At 44.7% G+C, this 20,582-nt stretch overlaps 1 protein-coding gene across 1 annotated transcript in view; it reads right to left on the reverse strand.

The window, feature by feature from the left end:
• Positions 1-20,582, reverse strand: part of LOC102694126 (forkhead-associated domain-containing protein 1) — a 50,889-nt gene that overhangs the window by 12,755 nt on the left and 17,552 nt on the right. Inside the window, exons 16-27 of the mRNA XM_069183852.1 lie at positions 20,140-20,277; positions 18,665-18,778; positions 18,057-18,146; positions 16,320-16,560; positions 14,569-14,677; positions 8,744-8,850; positions 8,178-8,337; positions 7,245-7,374; positions 3,743-3,884; positions 3,079-3,212; positions 1,619-1,714; positions 701-921 (exon numbers count right to left, since the gene is read on the reverse strand). Of these exons, the coding sequence (XP_069039953.1) occupies positions 701-921; positions 1,619-1,714; positions 3,079-3,212; positions 3,743-3,884; positions 7,245-7,374; positions 8,178-8,337; positions 8,744-8,850; positions 14,569-14,677; positions 16,320-16,560; positions 18,057-18,146; positions 18,665-18,778; positions 20,140-20,277 (1,682 nt within the window). The remainder of the gene's footprint in view (positions 1-700; positions 922-1,618; positions 1,715-3,078; positions 3,213-3,742; positions 3,885-7,244; positions 7,375-8,177; positions 8,338-8,743; positions 8,851-14,568; positions 14,678-16,319; positions 16,561-18,056; positions 18,147-18,664; positions 18,779-20,139; positions 20,278-20,582) is intronic.

Raw genomic sequence — 20,582 nt, forward strand, 5'->3', positions numbered from 1 at the left:
AAAATTAGGATGTTAATGCATTTTTATAGAATATTTTACTAATAAGAACCAATTAATAATAAGTTAGTTTTTATTGTTTCCTTCATATAAAATGCCTGAAAACTAAAACTAAAGGAAATGCTCACATCTTTTGCTGGCTGTTCCCTTGCTAATTGCTATTAATCTCATAAAATAGATGCTCATGCCTCAGATTAGAGCCCCTTATTCAAAGAAATCTCTATCCGCAGTTTAAAAACTGGACCTAAAAGATGGAACCTCGGATCAGAGATTTGATGCAGTTTTCTTTTTATTTGGAGAAAACTGGCGGGTCCACCAGTGCGTTTTTTTTAAAGCTTGGCAACCATTCCTGATCTATTTTGAGAGTCTGAGCCTCCCTTCTACACCCTAGACCTTAATCTGTCGCTAAGTGGCCACTCAGATGATGCCAGATAGGACTGGCTTTCCGCATTTTTTGTTTGCTTCCTAGAAACCGTTTGGCGGAATTCGACTTTTTTTTTTTTTGAGTGAGGGAAGATGTGGGAGGGGATTGGAGATTTTATGAATTTTCCTTTCCCAGGACGTATTCTCAGATAAAACACTGTAGCAACAGCTCCCATGCTCTGTAATATGTAACTGATGCATCATGGATTTTGGCTGGTTTGAGATGGAGGTTCGATTGGCGGGGAGGGGCAGGGGCTCGGGCCGGAGGCGCGCTGCCTACCGTAGCCGCCGCAGGTCGGCCTGGTACTCAGACAGCAGCTCCTCCTTGCGCTGAGCCTGGCCGTGCAGGACCCTCAGGCGGGTGAGCAGCAGCTCCAGGTCCTGCTGCCTCCGGGACCCCAGCCAGTCCCTCTCGTCGGGGGGCAGGTGTTTCAGGGACGCGCAGCCGGACAGCTCCCCCAGCTCCAGGGCGCCGCACAGGGCCTTGACCAGGTCCCGGTACTGGGAGACAAGCAGCCCCACAGTCACGGCGCCGCCTTTCAGTCAGTCAGCCACAGCTGCAGTCGCAGGAGCTCTCAGACAGTCTGTGGCTCAAAATCCGCAAGACTAACAGAACCTTTCATTTTAAAAAGAGTCTCGGAATCGTATGTTACTCAGTTTTTTCACATTAAGGTTTTTCCCCATCGCAGCATAATCCAGCCGATGTACAGCTGCCCCTTTTCTAAAACCCCAAAATTCACCTCAAAACCACACAGAATCACTTTAACATGCACCAGTACAAATCTGACCTGCCAGCAACAAAGGGGCAGGTAAAGGTTTATTCCACGCTGAAAGGAAAAGAAAAGAGACACAACTTTTCAGCTGTGGAGCCTTACCTTTCAAAGCCAAAAAGTTGAGTCTCTTTTCTTGTCCTTTCAGTGTAGAATAAATCTTTACCTGTCCCTTTGCAGGCCTACACGTGCTGGTGCAGCCACCTACTTGAACATCTGTCTACAGAAAAACCATCTGGAATCCGGAACGGCAAAGATTTCTAACCCTCAGGCCTTATCTGCGGAATTTCCTTTTAGTCATTAATGTCTTCTTCTAATTGGTGACAGCAACTTTTCCCTTTAAACGGAGGTCTTCCTCCAGACGCACGCTGATAAAGAATCGGTGGGTGCAGCCTCAGTTCCCCCAGCGCCGTGTCTGTATGCCTCACCGTTCTCTCACTCAGGTCCAGGGCGTCGGACAGGTCCAGCCTGGCTGTCCTGTCCAGCGTCTCCTCAAACGCCTGCTCAGTGAGAGGGAGCTCAGCCTGCAGACCAACAGACATGGGGAACTCAGTCGAACCCGAGATACTAGTGCAGGGGTGTTTCACGTGGCATTCTGTCAACAACTAACATGTCTCACTTCTTTATTTAGTGCAAGACCTCACAATTGTGGTCCTCAGACTGGCTGTTTCTCATTCAAGTTAGCTGAAGTAAGTTACCTCCTTTTGAAGTTTTTTTTTCCATCTCCTTGAAAGAGTTCTATAATAGCTTTTAAAATGCAATACTGGTAACAACAAGAAAACGTCTTCTGAGGTTCTGAACTAAGCCTGTGGTTAGAATGGGGAACCCCTGGCGTCACGCAGATCTTAGCTCTAATTTACAGATGAGTCACTCTACAACACTTGCGGTTGGGCTTCACTCTGATGATCACATACTGAAGGACGTGGTCCTGCAACTAGGCCTTAAAAGCAAGACATCGCCTATACCTATCCAAACCCACTTTTGATTAATTACAGTAGATGTGGAAAATATTTGGACTTTTTAAGCTGACGGATCTTTGCTTTAGCTGTTTTTCCTTTTCATTCTTTTAGGATTCCATCTTCAAGGGGCCTACAAGCTGTCAGCTGAGCACCCATGATATAAGGGTTTTGAGACAGGGCTAGACTTATCACTTCAGTCCTACCTGGAAGACTTATTGTGGACATTTTTCTTACATTTCACTCATTCTAAATACAATAAATTAAAATACACAGCATACAATTCATCAACAATAAAGAATAACAACACATCAGACACAGAAAAAGCACACATTCACAGATAAAATCAAACTGACCATAACGCAAATACCTCCTTCAAAAAACAATAAAATAATGTTAACAACTTGCATTCAATGCTTTTTTGGAGCATGGGATAATAATTAATAATAATAATTGCTTACACTTATATAGCGCTTTTCTGGACACTCCACTCAAAGCGCTTTACAGGTAATGGGGATCCCCATCACCACCACCAATGTGCAGCCCCACCTGGATGATGTGACGGCAGCCATAGTGCGCCAGAGCACTCACCACACACCAGCTCTCAGTGGGGAGGAGAACAGAGTAATGAAGCCAATTCATAGAGGAGGATTATTAGGAGGCCATGATTGGTAAGGGCCAATGGGAAATTTGGCCAGGACGCCAGGGAACCTTTTAATACTCATATGACATGGTTAGGCGGTAAAGAAAAAGCAACATTCTTCCTCCTTCGATTACTGGCTGGTACAGGGAGATGAAGCTTTTATTAACCTCTGCACAGGGGGAAGTGATCTGCTACAATGGCCTCCATACACCCAGAAGGAGAGGAATGACAGCTGCGAAGGGCTCCCACAGAAGGGAGGAGGCTGGAGAAAGCGGTGTCATCCACGTACCGAGCTCGTCTGAGAGAGCTCCCTGGCAGCTCTGAGGGGGCCCAGGCTGTCCGCCACGGCCTGCTGAGCCCTCAGCTCAGACAGCTCCCTCCTCTTCAGCGCCACCTGCTGGACGGCCCGCTCCGGAGAGGACCCTGCAGAGTGAGACGCTGTATGACAGTCTGCGCAGCCCCGCTCTGCCTCTCTCACCCATGTGCCCAATCCCGTCTGCTTCTAAGCAGAATCAACCTCGTTTCTGTTTTCACAGGATAATTTGAGTTTTAAATAGATGTTTCGCCATAAATGAAGCACAAAGCAAGATAACAGATTTTGTTTTCCAGGATGATTTTGGTACAAACCAGAGATTACCCAACCACAGGCCGCTGAGTGTTCATGTTTTCACTCCAAGTGGTTTTCAGATTACTTAGCTAAATAAATCAGCTAAGCAAATTACAGAGATCTGTGTCTTTAGAAATTAATTGATTGAGGCCGGTCTGTAAAACCTGCTAGACTGTGGCTACATGCAAACTCCACACAGAAGGTTCTGCAGGCTAGACTCAAACCAAGAACCTAGTAGATGTGAACCAGCCGTGCTAGGTGTGACCCACAACCTCACAACCAGTGTGGTGAAAGCTAACAGCAGCAAGCCCACTGACTCCTCTCAACCACGGGCGTGGGTCCTTACTCTGCGGCCTTGTTTGCTCCAGGGCCTTGATCCTGGCTCTCAGTTCTGCTAAGGCTTCCCTTTGACGCTGGATGACCTCCTCGTGCCGGTGACCTTTGCACTTTGCCCCTAGGTCAGCCAGTTCAATAGCTGCTGACTGGTCCTAAAGGAAGAAGGAAAGAGGAGAGTGAAGAGACCATCCTCACAGAAACAGTGGAATTATAATATTATTGAAAATCAATCATATTGTCCCGTAAAATATCATATAAATCACTTTAACAAGAATAAGAGAAATCTTACCTGTCTCTTACCTGGGAGCTCCCCTGCTGCTTGAATTGCCTGTATGTCCTGCCATATTAGAATATCATATTACACTTTATTCCATACCTATGACTTCCCTCTGCTACAGAAAAAAATAAGACATTTCTGGGGGCCCTGACAAATGTGCTTTTCCATCTTCCTGCACGTAAGTCTGGTAAACACAACTCTGATAACTTCTCTTCCAATCAGTTGGATCTTCATATCACCTGCAAAGGCTGTTTTCTCACGTTCCTAACAGATGGACAGGAAATCCTTGCTTCTTATTAAATTCTTCTTACGTCCAATGTATTTATCTAAGATAACGATTCATGGCTCACCAGTGATGCCCTTTCATCTTCTGGGATTTGCACAAATCTCATTCAGCTTTGTGCTTTATCCTACACTGAGTTTTAAACACAGTCATAAGAATGTATGTCCTATTTCAAGACATACGTTGCCTTTTTTGTAATAAGCAATACAAAAATGAATTATAAAAGATTCTTGAAAGCGTGAGGGAGGACAATTATGTCTGGGTAACAAAATAATAAAAAGGCAAGAAAATGTTTATATACTGCAATTCAGTGGTGCTTACCCAGCTTGTCGAATTGCTCATTATTTGGGATATTTCAGGAAGTAATAAGAATAACGCAATTTGGGAACCAGATCACCAGAAATTCCTAGTGTGATAGTGTCGGATCTGATAGGGAGCTGCCGGAGTTCCGGCAGAGTGCGTCTTATTTCTTTGCGGTGTGCCAGTGTGTAGTCGTCTGCGGAGGTTTCTGTTCTCCGGTGAAGGAGAGATTCCTTTCTTGAACGAGGAGAACAGATCCTCTTTTAGATCGGAGCACTTGTTTGTGTCGCCGGCTTGGGAACACATTCGGTTCTAACCTGAACGCCGTCTGCGGGCGCGTGGGGATCTTAAAGCGCAGCCCGGATCAGCGTCAGCTGTGGAAGCTGCTCATTCCCACACGCCACTGAGTGGGGAGTGCAGTGGGAGGTGTGTTCTACTGTCACACTAGATTATCACTGTGTCTTTGACAGAGAATATAATTTTTTCCCCAATGCTGCCAACGAAGTGCATCGTGAAAAAACAAGGTACAAATACAATGATCCTTACACTCATGAATTTCTTCTCTCAGGTCTATAAAGTAACAAGCCCTTAGATACTGAGATCTGAGAGACACACTGTTTCTCTCATGTTTATGTTTACAGCATGCTCATGTTTACAGCATGTTTATGCTGTAAACATGTAGAATAGGTTTTGAATAACTCTAACCAAATAAAAAACACACAGAATACATCAAATTTACTTTTAAAGCTTTTTGAATTGAATAATCAGACGGTTGCTGGGAGGGATTATTCCCAATTTGTATTACAGACTGGAAAAGGTTTGGGTGGGATGTGTGAACTACTGTACTTACATGTGTCACATGTAAAAAGTTTTGCATTATTAATACTGCCAGCAGGGCAGCAGAAGTCAGCATTGCTGCCTCACAGTGCTGGGGCCCTGGTTTTGGTTCAACACCTGGGGTGCTGTCTGTGTGGAGTTTGTATGTTCTCCCTGGGCTCACATGGGTTTCATCCAGGTACTGTGGTTTCCTCCCACAGTCCAAAGACATTCTGGTAGATTCAGTGGGAATCTGGGACAATTCTGGGACGAGTGTGTGTCTGTTTGTGTCTGTATTCGTGTGAGTTCTGCAATGGACTGGCGTCCCATCCAGGATGCATCCCAATCCAACCGCTGCTTGCTGGGATAGATTCCGGCTCCCCCATGATCTGGCCTGTACAGTAAGTGGACTTCTCCACTGTCTGGAGAGTAGCCCGTGAGCAGCTGTGATCGGACACTGGTGGGAGCTGAACTGTACTCGTCTCAGCAGAAAAATGCATTTATACTTCCTACACTATGGGAGAGCAAATCGAACAGAGCTGCTGGGCAAACAATAGGTCCCTTAGTTGCTTTTTGATTTATGGGAAGTACAAAGAAAGCACTATGCCGAGGATGCACTTAGTACAACGAGCGTCCTGAAAGGTTTTCTTGGTCTATAGTGAAGAATGCACCTCTGCTTTTATTGAATCTTCTTACATATATAGCACAGCACACGAGAATTAATGTGTCTGGAGAGGTGGGAGAGAGTGTTTGAAGTGCACTGAAGACAGGAGCATTGATCTCCTGGGTCTTAAGAACGTTAGTGCAAAAAGCACTTCTCTATGTCAGAATTCCTGAAAAGGCTGAGCCTCTGGAGCAGCAACATCTCCAGCCTTCTGCTTTTCCAGCCCGCCTGCTACCCTGTGGAATGCATTTACATGGAGGTTCCTGCATAATGAAGACAGATCCTTCATTTACATCAATTCCTATCGTGACTGAAGAGCCCACTGTATGATTGATGAGGCCAGCGCTTAGTAATTCAAGCCTTCTGGGCAAATTGCTACAGTGCAGTATGCATCCTCATTATTTTTTCTACATTGAGCAATCACTCAGGAATGTGCTGAAATTATCTCCTCCTTTCTCTACAGAAATGATCACCCTCCTGAATTACAGATGGTAAACATCACAAAGGCCAGGAAAGATGGTACACACATCAAAGAGGTGTAACAGAACACATTAAACTCGAAATTGAATTGAATTAATTCTGTGCAGAGGGAGAGGTGCTAAGTAGTTATCTTCTTACTGACCCCACTGCATTTCATTTGTCATGTTTATAAAAAGCTTTCACCATGTTGAATGTTTGAATTGTTGAACGTCAGAACAGCCTGAGAATCTGGAACCACAACAGATAACAGGCTAGAGCTGTGACAGTGTTAGAACTAAGACCCTTTAAGGAAGTTCCCCTTGAAATTATTAAGGTAACAAATAAAAAGTATTATACATTCATAACAGAATCCCCAGGTTTGGAGAGGAAGGCTTACTCTTGCTGGGAAGGTTGGTGCTTGCCCCAGGTTTTGTGGAGAGGGCAGGCACAGTGCTGTCGAGGTTACCTGTGTTCTGCCTGCGCTGTGTTGGGGTTTCCTGTGTGCTGTGTTGGGGTTGTGTTGGGGTTTCCTGTGTGCCGCCTGTGGCTGTGTTGGGGTTTCCTGTGTGCCGTTTGTGGCTATGTTGGGGTTACCTGTGTGCAGTCTTGGGGTTACCTGTGTGCTGCCTATGGCTGTGTTGGGGTTACCTGTGTGCTGTGTTGGGGTAGTGTTGGGGTTACCTGTGTGACTCCTGTGGCTGTGTTGGGGTTACCTGTGTGTCTCCTGTGGCTGTGTGCTGAGGGTCAGGGCTGCTGGCTCTTTTGTCCTCCTGAGGGGTCTCACTCTGTAGTTCTCTCTCTCTCAGGACGTTCACCTGTATCTCCAGGTCTGCCTTACAAAGCCTGCCAACAAGCACAAAATCAATGGACAGCCTGCTTTTCTGGGTTTTAAGTGTGTATTGTTTTTTTACATTTTGGAGAATGTAAATTGGGGTTTTTGCAGATATCTGTGAAGCCAAAGTCATCTAGAATGGCCCTTTCTAGAACAGCCCTGCTCTTTTTCTCCTAAGGAGCTGGACTGACATGAATCTTGCTTGACCCACTGCAGCTCTTTCTTTTGAAAGCTGGCTTTGAACCTCTAGTCCATGTGCTAGGTTGTCTTTTTTGCATTTCTCTTTACTTGTGTTCTGGAATCTGTGAATGATGGGCTCCTTGAGAGTCTCTGTTCCTCAGGATCTATGGCTTCAGCAAGATCCTGCACCTTTCTAGAATTTCTGACCTCTGGTCATGACAGCGTTCTTGATGCCCGATGTGGGACTACAACCCAAGATCTCCACAGGGCCTAGGGCTGCGATGTGGGCATACTACTCCCTATGGCCTCCTCAGGAGTTTGAGCCCAGATGTCTTGTGGTTTGTGTCCAGTCCCTGTCTTGTATCAGCAAGATGTAAAACTTGACAGGATCTTCTTTTAGATGTTCCAAGCAATACGTGGAAGGGTGTGTTCTGAAATATTGAGTGCAGTCCTGGTTTCCAGTGTGACTGATGTCCTGGCATCTCCATGCCTGGCAGACCAGCCATAATCCAGTTAAACACTAAAGCTAGTGACATGGATTACGACAGCTGTCCAGTATTCTTCTGAACTTTCTAAAATGTGACTTTACGATAACAACACGCCATGTGATTCCCCTGCTCCTGGTGGGGCCTACCTGAGCTCCTCCTCCGCTCGGAGAAGGTCCTGCCCTTTCTGCTCCACCAGCTGTGACATCTGGGCCAGGCGCTGCCTGAGCACGCTCAGTTCAGACCTCTGCTCTGCCACCAGGGCTCTGTGCTGCTCCAGCTCCAGCTTCTGCTGCTCGCTCAGCTCCCCTGACACAGGCACAGGGAAAGGTGTCAAGAACAGGGACACAGCTGCTGATACAGTATGTTGTGGGCTAATACATCACAGTCTCACTGTGACCTGCACACATTGTTGATTTTTTTCAGTCCTAGAGTCAAGTCACAGTGAGTGAAGAAAAATGTTGCTTTCTAAAATGTTATTATTTCAGAAACTGAAGAGCAGACACGTGGGACCTAAGCTAAAGACTAAAGAGTAACTATTTTGTGTCCTACAATGAAAAAAAAATATTTAGAAGTAACAAAAAATACATTTTGTGATCCCTATCATTTATTAAAGAATGCTTTATTGGGTAAACTCTCTGTGCAAAGCTCAAACCGGAGACACCTGGCGCGAGACACCCGAGAACAGCAAACACAATAGGAACTGGTTCCCAACCTGCCATGTCTGACATCTTGGCATGAGCTCCTGCCAGATCCCGGCTCAGCCCTGCGATGGTGTCTCTCTGGGCGGCCGCCTCCCTCTGAGCCTCTGCCAGCTCAGCCCTGGACAGACACAGGTGGACACGGGGAGATGGGTCACTCTAGTCTCCCGCCCAACCACTTTACTGGTGCTGCTGTGCTTTGCTCTCTTTCCAGAGATCATGCAGAAAAGGGGATTAGTTCCACAATACAATGTAAAACTTAAAAAGAAAAAAGAAGACACAGCACGTTTTGGCTATGGAGCCTTGTACAGGTGCAGCAGTACAGTACAGACAAAACGAGTTGTTTCCTCCTAAGATTTTTCAGCGTGGAATAAAAGTTTAGCCCACCTCCAGTAGCTCTACTGGACATTGGTTTACTGTGTGACCCTGTTCCTGCTGGCAATCGTCTTGAGAAATCGACTCGAGAAAAGCAGCAACTGATGGGAAGTTTAGATTGCACTGCTATAACTAACAGTACAAAAGGCCCAGACAAACTTAAACATTGGTCTGTGTTACATGTTAAGCAAAGAGGAGGTGGAAAGCTCAAAATCCAAACAGCCATTCTGCAGTCCTTAAAGAAATGACTGGACTTGATCTTGGACTTAAGCTTTCTTCTACTCATGGGATCATCACTGGTAAGGCACGCTGGGCAGGTCACACTGAGGCTGCCCTTGCGTGGAAATTTTCAGATTCCAGCGATATCTGTGTGCCCTTGAGATTATCTAAATATACAACATAGAAAAAAAGCACAAAAAAAGCTAGGGAATGATTGTACCAACAGTCAAGCACATTCACAGAACTCTTCACTGCATCATTCCTAAACTTTCCTTACGTGAGACACCTGCAAGATCCACCTTTGTCTGTTACAGATGTGCTATTTAACCAGAATTTAAATTATCAATGCAAATGAAAACCGTTTTTTTTTCTCTCTCTCATGTGCACACTTAAACAAACTTTGGAGTGAATTCACACTCCCACATAAGTGGGGAAAATGTCAGAGGATTGCAAAAAACAAACAGTTTTCATCACATTTGAAAAATGTAAGGAGTACACATTGTCATTAAGCAGCAGCCTAGGAGACATCAACAGATGTGAAAGTGCTCATGGGAGTCCCAGCTGTTGAGGATATTGCTGATGAACACCATTTCTCAACATCCCAGCAGGAGCTGAGCTGGGTTAATTCTGGGTGATTGTGAAGACAACAGGTGAACATTGAGTGTTCAAGGGAGAATACCGTCTCACCCTGATCGGGTGGGTGTGAGCTTACAATATGTGGAAGATGAGCTGTCAGTGTCCATCTGGCTGCACTATCAATGGAAAGATGACTAGTCACAGAATAAACAACAAGCTCTAGCTGGAACTCGCTGTTAACTGCACCCCACCTTCTCCATCAAGCTACTGTTGTTCAACAACATACTTCTCTACAGATTGCTCTTTATGAAATCGACCAGACACAGAAGGCCAAAAGCCCAGCTGCATTCAGAACCCGATGAATGAGAGAAAATGTCACCTTCCCATCTTGTGTGAGCAGATTCACCTCACTGTGCTGCCTAATACCGTTGAACATAGTGCAAGCTGGTGTTCATGGAAGGATTTACCAGTATCATAAACCCTAGTCATGAGAAAAGCTTTGCACTGCTCTGTCATAAGTTAGCCTGCTTCAAGTCCCGGTGACAGCATTTGCTGTAGATCTGGTCAACGGAAACTGTTTGCAAAGGTGTAGAAAAAGAATAGGACAGGATAAGGATGATCCTCATAATGCAAGCCAACCCAACATGGTCTAACAGATGAGACCCAAGTTGCTAGGTGGAATATTAGGTGAGGAGCAAACAGCTGCTGTGACATTCTAGCATTCACCATCCACAGAGCCTGGCTGTTCGCCATATTCAGCAACCAGTGGCATCAATGCCATGTTTCCACAGGTCTGGGATGTGTATCATGACTATCTCAAACTGAACGGCATTCCACAAAACTTTTGCACTGTTCTCTTCTTTATACACTCATTACCATTTAAGAAACAATGCTTTGTCATTTTCCACACATGACCCAAGCATTTATTTTTAATTGATTGTTTGGCACCCCTTAAGAAGTTATTATTGCAGTTTTACTGCTTCTCAGTGTATGCATGCATATTTTACTAAATAAATCACTTCACTGCATCCAATTCAGCTTTGCCAAAGCCTCCTGTCGCGATAGTGGCCTTTTCCTAACCATTAGGACTAGCAGGTGTAACTGCTAGTCTTTATTAAAATAAGTTGCTCAACTTTATTAGTAAAGATCAGCAGCAGTAATACTGTTGAGAGGAACAAGAAAACACAGGGGTGCATCATTTTGAGACTTTTGCAGTTAACATCTTGCAGTTAACATCCTGCCTGACCTTTGTATATCTATCATATTTATTTTCAATTTTGCAATTAAACATTTGAAACTGCTCATCCTATTTTATTTTATATTTAACGTACAATATAATCAACCACTTTGTGTAGCTGCTCTTCCCATTAAGGGTCTTGGCAACTCAGAGCCTATCCAGGGAAACACAAGAGGAAAGACTGGACGGCCGTTCCAACGCAGGTGTGATTTAAAATTAGTACCTTTTGAGTTGGTGGATGAAAAAATCACACAGTATGCAAGATATTGTCAAACCAGATATCAAAGGAGTTGATTCACACAGCTATTTTCTCCCACACAGCCTATTTCTGTTTCACCCACAGTGATGTACTTATTGTACATATGTGTAAATTCCACTCATCACATTCACACACCTAACAAGCTGACAAGAGACAAGCATACTGCTGGTATCACTTTGAGGAAAACAGAAACATTCACCATTCATCTAAAACATTCACTGAAAAAGAGTTTAACTCTTGGTAGAAGCAATCACTCACACTACAGAATACACCACATAGAGTACATGTCAGAGGAATACAATGCTGGGAAATGATATCTTATTTCTGTAGTGCTTTAAAAAATAAAGATATGTAAAGATACATACAAATTTTAATTAAATAACAGACCATTATCCATCCATTTTGTAACTGCTTGATCTAATACGGGAACAGACAATTATATAAGTATAAAATAACATTTTTAGACCACTGTGCAAATGTAAATAATATTTCATGAACTACTTTAACAAATGTTCGTGTTAGGAAATAACTGCGGCATAGAAATGTGTTTAATTCTTTTGCGTTAGTTGGTTTTGTATCTGTGACTGTTAGCAATCAGTTGCTGTACCTCATAGTAAACTCTGGACACCATGTTGATGCAGTTTCTGTCCGTTTGTTTTGAACAGGACCTTGATATCTATCACACTGAAGAGGAAGACATTTCACCACCAGTGTCTTTTGCTCTGTTGCTCAAGGGTATAACAGCAGCAACCCAGCCAGGACTGAGTGCAGAGGCCAGAGACCTAATCATTACTCCACACTGCTACCTGATACTAGCAGATACATCTTATCTAGACACTGGTAAATACTAAACAGCTGCTCGAGGCATTGTAAAATATGTGACAGTTTTAAGCTTGTAGCTCAATATATGCCTGAAATCTCATTTCAGTTAAAAGATACTCATTAATGTGATTCTATGTTTGTTACTAAGTCACATACTGTTGACTTGTAAAGACCATAAACTATACAGTATAGTAGTTTACAGTATATAATATGGTAATTAGTAATGTATGCGTAAGTAACACAAGTTCTTCTCAGTCCACTCTATTAGCACAATCTTCTCATAACCACACAAAAAGCATGCAACCACACAGCAGTTTTGTACTCTTAAGCTACAAGGAAGGCTAAAATAGTGAAAGATGTTTGTTGTTAAAAATTCATTGCTAGACAAACGTAAAGAAAGTTTTTACTTTTGCACAAATTTTAACAGTGGAAAATCAATCCAACCGTCTGATGTCATATTATGTTAAAATTCTGAATATTATTTAATAAACATTAAATAATACACACATACACAAAATATATAGCTAAATAATTTTAAATACTAAATGTTAATATAACTACTGTTAATAGTATATTAATAGTATTTTTAATAGATCTGTCTCTCCATTTGAACTTATTTATTTCTGTCCATGAATCAGCATCAGGACCAGCAATAAAAAGCTTAATAACAACAATTATAACAGTAATAAACAACATCTCCTCATCTTATATATTTGTAATGCTGAAATTGATGTATCATTTTTCAGTTTTTTATAAATGGGGGGATTAACAATAGATTTACAAACTACCCTCATCAAATCAATTATTATCATCATCGTTCTTATCATCACAACATTGTTTCTGACAGACTACGACAGATTCTGAAATTAACACACACAAAGGGCTGTTTACAACACTGTTACACTGCCGATTATTTATCATTTCAAGATGATTATGATACTGCAAGGAAGACTTACTGCTGCACAAAGAGGTTTAAAAAGGTGCCGAGCCGCAGAGATGGTTGCATTTAAAGGTCACAGGGGAAAATACAGGACCAACACAATCAAATTCCCTCAGTCTTCTCTCTCTTTCCACCCAGCAATTATTAGATAATAACCGTGCATTTCATTATTCATGCCTTTCTAAAACACAGAGGCTTTTTTCCAAGCCCATTATGTGTGAGGGAAGCTCATTCTGGGTCTAGGGATACACATGCTATTTCAGCAGTAATGAGAGGCATCGATTTCTCTTGCCAGGAATGTGCTCCTTCAGGGGATGTTGCGGTTAAGCCGGTTTTCTTTGGTCACACGAGCCCAGCCAGCCCGCCTCGAACCTCCAGCCAGCTCCAGCACTCCATATCTGCCGGCACACACCCACCTCCCTGCCTGTTGTAACTCCAGGCTGTGTCTCATTCCACTGCCTGTCTATGACAAGCCCTTTGTCCTTGCTGGGAAATTTTGCACTATAAAAAGGCATTTTTCTGACGTTTTCTCAGAGCTGAAATTACACAGAATCCATAGACTGAAAGACTTGTAGGTATTTGTTAGGCGTTGCTGAAATGTGCTCAACAGATCCGACTGATTAGTCAAACATTTTCACTCCACGACATGTCCAATTGAAAAAAAGAAAAGGTCTGGTTTGTTTGCATTTTGCACTATTATCCAATTTCTACCTTTAAAATCAAGAGAACAGGAAACAACCCGCAAACTGTAATCCTGGTCATTGGCTCAGATTTTTCTATTAAGACCCCAAATCACAGGCCTGACACTGCAAGGAGTGCAATTTAGTCATTAGTCACATCAGATTAATTATAGCGAAAGAGCAGAACTTCAAAACCGGGACCCACACTAGAGCAACCACAGCCATTAATGTAGACGAATCTTTAATTACTAACATTATCCACACCGGGCTAGTCACACAGAGCCTGAACCAGCTTCTATTGCTGGAACAACCAGTGCATTGTGCTTTATCAAGCCAGAGGATGATGGTGAGAGAAAGCACTCAGTCCATTTTTTAATTACTTATTTTCTTTAACTATGATCTCATTTTAAATAAGTAAACAAATTAAGCCGGGGTCTTTAAATAAGAAACATGTTTCTGTCAGTATTCCAGATAGGATTTTTGTCAATCACATGACCAGGCACTCAATACACTAATCATTAAGTGGAAAGTGACTTCTGGTTCTGCTATTCAGCGGCAATAAATTAGCCTCATTTCAGCTAATTAGAGAACCTTCAGAAAAAGCTGACGAGCTGTAATTGTAACTCTAAGGGACAAGCATAATTACGAAGAGGACTGTACTGTACAGTACATGGGGGCTGCTACCAGCGATAGCAGGGGGGCGCTGTTGGCCCTGGCAGTGTTTCGCTCACCTGAGCAGGGCGCTCGTCTGCTTCAGAGCCTCAACGTCCTGGGGCAGCACTGGCACAGGGGGTGCTGGAGGAATGTCTGGACTGCGGCTCTCCAGCCTCTTCTCGGCTTCTGCAGGGAAGGGAGTGGAAAGACGACGCGACACAGTGAGAGAAAAATCAGGACTCTGCTAATATCGAAGCACTTATTTTGGGTACAGTGGGTAAACGCTGACCCACCACAAAAGTCAAATCACAAGGTCTGCAGCTTGTACACAAACTGTCCATTGGCAAATCATGTCCGCAGTGGCAGTACAGCAAACTACATGCATACGATGGAATTCAGTTATATCCATCGATCCGTTTTCTAACTGCTTCTTTCAATTCAGGGTGGTGGGGGAGCAGGAGCCTATCCCAGCAAGCAACGGGCGCAAGGCAGGGTGCACCCTGGGTGGGACGCCAGTCCATGGCCGGCCCGAGATAAATTATGCAGCACCATTAAAATGAATCAAGGAGTCCGCAGCAGAAATCAGAATAACTCTGCACGTATTATAATGTGCGCACAATTTTATTAAAACACCTGCAGCACAAGACAACTTCACGTGAGGTACTTTGGGGCAGGTAATTCATGCAGCAGGTTGTAGGTGTCTTTTTAATACTGGCAACGGCTGATGACTAAACAAAAAAACAAGCTTGAAAAAATGTTAAGCCTAGGCATCTGACTGGATTATGAACAACATGGCACTATGGCCACTGATGCTAAGAGCATCCCATGGCTGGATCAGAGCATCACTTCCGGCCTTTTTGAGGTTATTTTACTTACAGGGTATTTGTTATTGAATTTGCAGTAAGGAGAAAGACTCCACAGGTTTGGAGTAACGACTGTCAAGCAGCAAAGTGTAGCAAAGCAGCTGCACTGGAGAGACTTGTTGTGGCAAATCTCCACTGTAGAGTAGGACTGCCCTCTGGTGACTAACAACAGAGCTGCATGTCACCCTGAAGATAAAAAAACTGTGGAATTGGAGGTTGGAGCATCGGAAACATGACTATATCTAAGGTGCAGTGTGGTAAACAGTTACATCAGTGCTCATTTTAGGATCTGTCCCTTAACATCCCTTTCCTTTCCAAAGCCGAAGCAGTCCCAGCCCCACGTTCTCCACTCCCTCTTCAGGAAATGCGGTTTGGGGAAGCATTTCCTCATGAACTTTTACCGCACCACCATAGACAGTGTCCTCACCGGCGGCATCACTGTGTGGTACAGCAGTACTACCACGCCTGACAGAGACGCACTACACAGGGTTGTGGCAACGGCTCAGAGGATCATAGGATGTGATTCACCATCAATCGGTGAGATCCACACCCTCTGCTGTCGCAATAAAGCCCAATCAATCATTCAGGATCTCAGCCATCCTGCCCACAAACTGTTCTCCCCCTACGCTCTGGCAAACTATTAAAGCACAGACCACTAGACTCAAGAACAGCTTCTATCCCACTGCAGTGCGCATCCTCAACAGCTCACTGCAGGGCCTCAGACTCAACACACATCTGCACTCCACACTTTTTACATAGTTCCCCTTTTCTTTCCTCTCAGTCTCACTACTACGTATTTCTTTATTTTTCCACAATATATTGATTGTTCCTGTCGTCCACATTGTGTGGTGTTGTGTGTGTCCCGAGAGATCAGCCCGATTAAGAATTCCAACGTACACGTACATACGGCAATAAACTCCTCTGCTCTGTACTCTCTCCTCGACGCCCCCGGCCCCCCTCCTCACCGCGCAGCCTGGCCTCCAGCGCCGCCCGCTCCTCCTCGCCCGCCCGCTGGCTCTGGGCGGCCCTGGCCAGCCGCTGCTCCAGAGCCACGATGGTGCGGGCGTGCTGGTGCACCTGCTCCCTGTACTCCGCCTCCCGGACCCCCTGCCTCTCCTGCTCCAGCCGGGCCCCCCTCTCTTCCGCTGCCCTCTCCTTCGCCGGCCAGCAGGCCTGCTGCCTCTGCGCCTCCTGCTGCAGATCCGCCTGGAGAGAGAGGGGAAAACACAGGCGTCACACGGCCCCGCACCAGCATGTGCTCCTGCACGCAAAAAAAAAATCTTAAAAAAAAAATCAAAGCTCTAGAATTAAATAATTCGCTGACAGATACTATGATATTGAAGCGAATTCGGGTCCTCGGGCTTGTGCCCTTGCCCCTCCCGCCCCAGCTCGTCCCTGACCGCCTGGGCTCGAGCCCGGGTCTCCGGCGTCGCTCGACGGGGGTCTTGCCGGCCGAGCTGAAGAAAACCTTCGTCAGCCCGGGCGGCCGGCATCCCTGTTATGGGCAGAGGAGTAAAGAGCTGTACTGTCACCGCGCTGGAACCGGCTCGTACAACCTGTGTGTCGACCATATTCATTATAATATATATGTAATACACTATAGATACTATAGTAATATATACAGCACACTACAGACACTATAATATATATACAGTACACTATAGATACGATAACTCACCAGTCCAGTTGAATAATCTCACTTTCTTTGCAAATGTTCGTTGTATCAGAGATGCGGCTTGTTTAGCAGATTGGAGCAGATTCTCAGAGGGCTCAAGGTTATATTATATCATTAAATAATTTGCTGATTATTTTTTTTTCAGACCAGGGGTGTCGGCAACAGAAAAATTTGGGGGTGGGGAGGCGATTTCCGGGAGATTATGGATGACTTGCGGGAGTCAGGGAAGAGACGCTGATTGCCGGGAGACTCCCGGAACTTCAGGGAGACTAGGGATGTCTGCAACAAGTTCCACTCAAATAGTGCACGAGTAGGGAGCTGCATCAGTGTGCGCAGGCTGCAAAGGGACAGGTGAAGGTTCATTGGGTGCTGTTAGGTAAAGAAAACGGATGAATGGAGAAGATTTGGAAGGAGCTGAAAGAAGGAGGCAAGCTGTGATTCAACTTTAAACATAACAGGAGGTGGTTTGAAAGTCTAGTCTTGGGGCAGATCGCTGTGAAGAGAAGGAATGCTAGTTCAGTGACAGAGAGTGCAGGTAGCTCAGGCAGGAGGAGAAGAAACGAGGGAAAGAGATCTAGAGATGTTTCTACTCTCCATCCCCCCTGAAGAAGGCTCTGCAGCTGGAACGTACTGTTTCCTTTCAGCTTAAAATACAGTATACCTCACATGTGGGATACTGGCAGGCTCTTCCAGAATGTGCACGGCCCCTAGACCAGCAATACAACACTGGTCTCCACATTCCCAAGCCCTAGAGAAGGGCGAACTGTCTGGGGTCGACTCTCCTCACTGGAGCACACCGGTCCGTTGCTGAGGGGGGCTCCTGTGTAAGTGATGGGGGAGCTGCTGGAGGCATCACCAAGCTTTGACGGGTTTGGAAAGGGCTGTAACAGAACAGTGGGATAGCCTGCCTCCTTCACCACTGCGCCGAAGTGATTCCTAATCCTGAAATGCGCAGGCGGACTTCTCAAATTCAATAAAATACAAAAAACAGTGAGGACCCGCGTCGCCCCGGTCAGCCCTGCCTCACCTCTCTCTCCCTGGCCGACTGCAGCTCTCGGCTCAGCTCCTGTTGCCGGCCAGTCAGGCTCTCCACCTCCTGGCGTTTGGCCTCCATTTCCTGTGTCGAGAAAGCCGGAATCACCTATTGTACGTCCCCCGCAACACAAGAATAGGCCCCATCAACAACATTTCTTCTTGTTTCAGGTCAAAAAAGGACTTCAAAGCAAGTGTCTCGAGAAGGAAATTAATATTTGTACCATAATCTATGAAGAGTAAAAGCATATACTTCAGAGTAGTTCTCAGGTGCCTGATAGACTTCCTCAAAACACTCTTTTGAGGAACACTCTTGCAAATTTCCATTTTGTTCCTTCATGTGTGATTTTCAAATGACAATCGCTTCATTGTTTTCGCTAGGAGAGTAATTTAACAATTTTCTGCTTCCTGCCAGCGTGTTTTGTTGCTGACAAGTTTACACCCAGCTGAAGCTGAAAGTGAGCTTCGAATGGTGATTCCCAGCTACCCTGGCTGCACAGCGGGACAGACTGTGTATCAGGGCACAGGGAGTCTGATCATGGCGAACTGTTTCCATGGGAACTTCGAACCCTGGGGGGAGGTGGGAGGTGGGAGGCCGGTTACCTGTGTCAGGTGCCTGCACTGGTCCTCCACGCGTCCCAGCTCAGAGCGCTGCTCAGACAGGGCCTGCTGCAGACGATCTCTCTCCTGCTCCCTCTCTTCCAGCTGCTGCAGGAGCTGCAGTGCACACACAAGCAGCACTCAGTTCACACCCCCCCAACGAGACACAGAGAAAACCCCCTTTCAGATAAGCACCCAAGTGATGGCGGGTTATGATGGAAGATGGTGTTTTGGGTTTGTTCTGACTATCCTGGAATAAATGAGTAGAATAGACTGTGTCAGTGCACAGGGAGTATAATCACTGTGAATTGTTTCTATGGGAAGGTCGAATCCCTGAATCGCTCAAATAGTGCTCAGATCAGTGATTAAGGAAATGCCAAAATCAAATGCTTATTTCCAGGGAGATTCTTTTTTACTCCAAAAAACTCCAAATATTTATCAAGTGAAATATACTGTTTATTATATGTATTTTCTTAGAAAACTACAAAAAAAGAACACATATATCACACATATATAGATCTGTGCAATATTATAAAGCTTATGAATTTACTGTTCTGCTTTCACACCACGAGTGAAAGCTACAGATTTGATCTTTTATGGTATAATAATCATACAGGGAAAGAATTATGATTAAACAAAATTTTTTTGCAAGTTGTTCAACGAACCCAATTTGCTTTTTACATAAACATAAGGGAACCAAGAGAGGTCCTTTGAATAAAGAGAAAGAATGACAAACTCTGCTCGGCAGAGTTTAATTAATTTTTTATTCAGTAACTACAGGTTCGATGTTGCAGGCTTCCGTTGCACAACAATGTCCTTGAATGTGCAGAAAAAACATTCCTCAACAAATATGCAACATTCAGGACATGAAAAGTCATTCAGAACAGAAGCAGGGTTCCGCAGGGTGCCCTGTCACATGTCCTGTAATAACAGAGTCCCACTGGGCTCATGATTGCAGGGCTGAGTGACCTGTAGTTTAGCTGCCCCTGGGATATGTCATTACATATTTTTTCAATTTTGTTTATTGCAAGTCACGTTCTAGCCTGTTAGATAATTCTTGCCATTTGATGTGGGAACTTATGTGGGAAGTATATATGTGTATGTGGAGGGGGTCAGAGGGCTGTGGGTTTTAAACAAATTGTGTTAGTGTCAGTGGGGGTAACTCTTCCCGACACCTCAAACAGCAACAGAAAATAACCAGTGAGAAATTCCATAAACCCCTGATTATACGTGATCAAGAGAGCTCTTTGAACTATGATACACGTGTTGTATTGCACTGTGGCGTATCATACTTTGTTCTGCTAATGGTATTAACAACACGGCACAACTAAAAAAAGAAAAGGAATGCCTGGAATAAAGTTTCAAGAATTAACCTAACGTTATCACAATTTTAATCTTCAATCAGTGGTTCCATTTCTGGACAGCAGTGCAGTAAGGCTGCTTCAGTGATGCCTGAATAGACTGGTCTGCCTCCCCACCTGCTGGTTCTGCTGTTCCATAACCTCCCTCGTTGTCTTCTGCTGCTGCTGGAGTGTCCTCTCGTGCTCTCGATTCAGAGAATCCACCCTGGCCTGGATCAAGGCATCCTGGGAGACCCGCAACTCTTCCAGCTCGGCCTGCGCACAGATTCACAGTCAGACAGCTTCCATTTCCTTCCGTTACAAACAGCAGTCCCTACCTCCAGCTTTGTAAGCAAACCATTAGACAGAAACTATGTTTGTTTTTTTCTGGGGGAGTTCAAAGAAGCTTCTCTAAAACCTGGAAATTCACCCTGAGGGTGGAACATGGTCTAGGAGCAGTCCGTTCAAAACGCTGATAGTTTTGTGAGCTGCTGGGTGTGATGGATATTAAAGGATAGTCCTTGAAGTGTTGTGTTGAAGTCAAGTCAGGGAAGACATGCTGAGAATGGGAAACTCATGCC

Source organism: Lepisosteus oculatus, chromosome 25 (assembly GCF_040954835.1).
Source record: "Lepisosteus oculatus isolate fLepOcu1 chromosome 25, fLepOcu1.hap2, whole genome shotgun sequence".
NCBI classification, from domain to species: domain Eukaryota; kingdom Metazoa; phylum Chordata; class Actinopteri; order Semionotiformes; family Lepisosteidae; genus Lepisosteus; species Lepisosteus oculatus.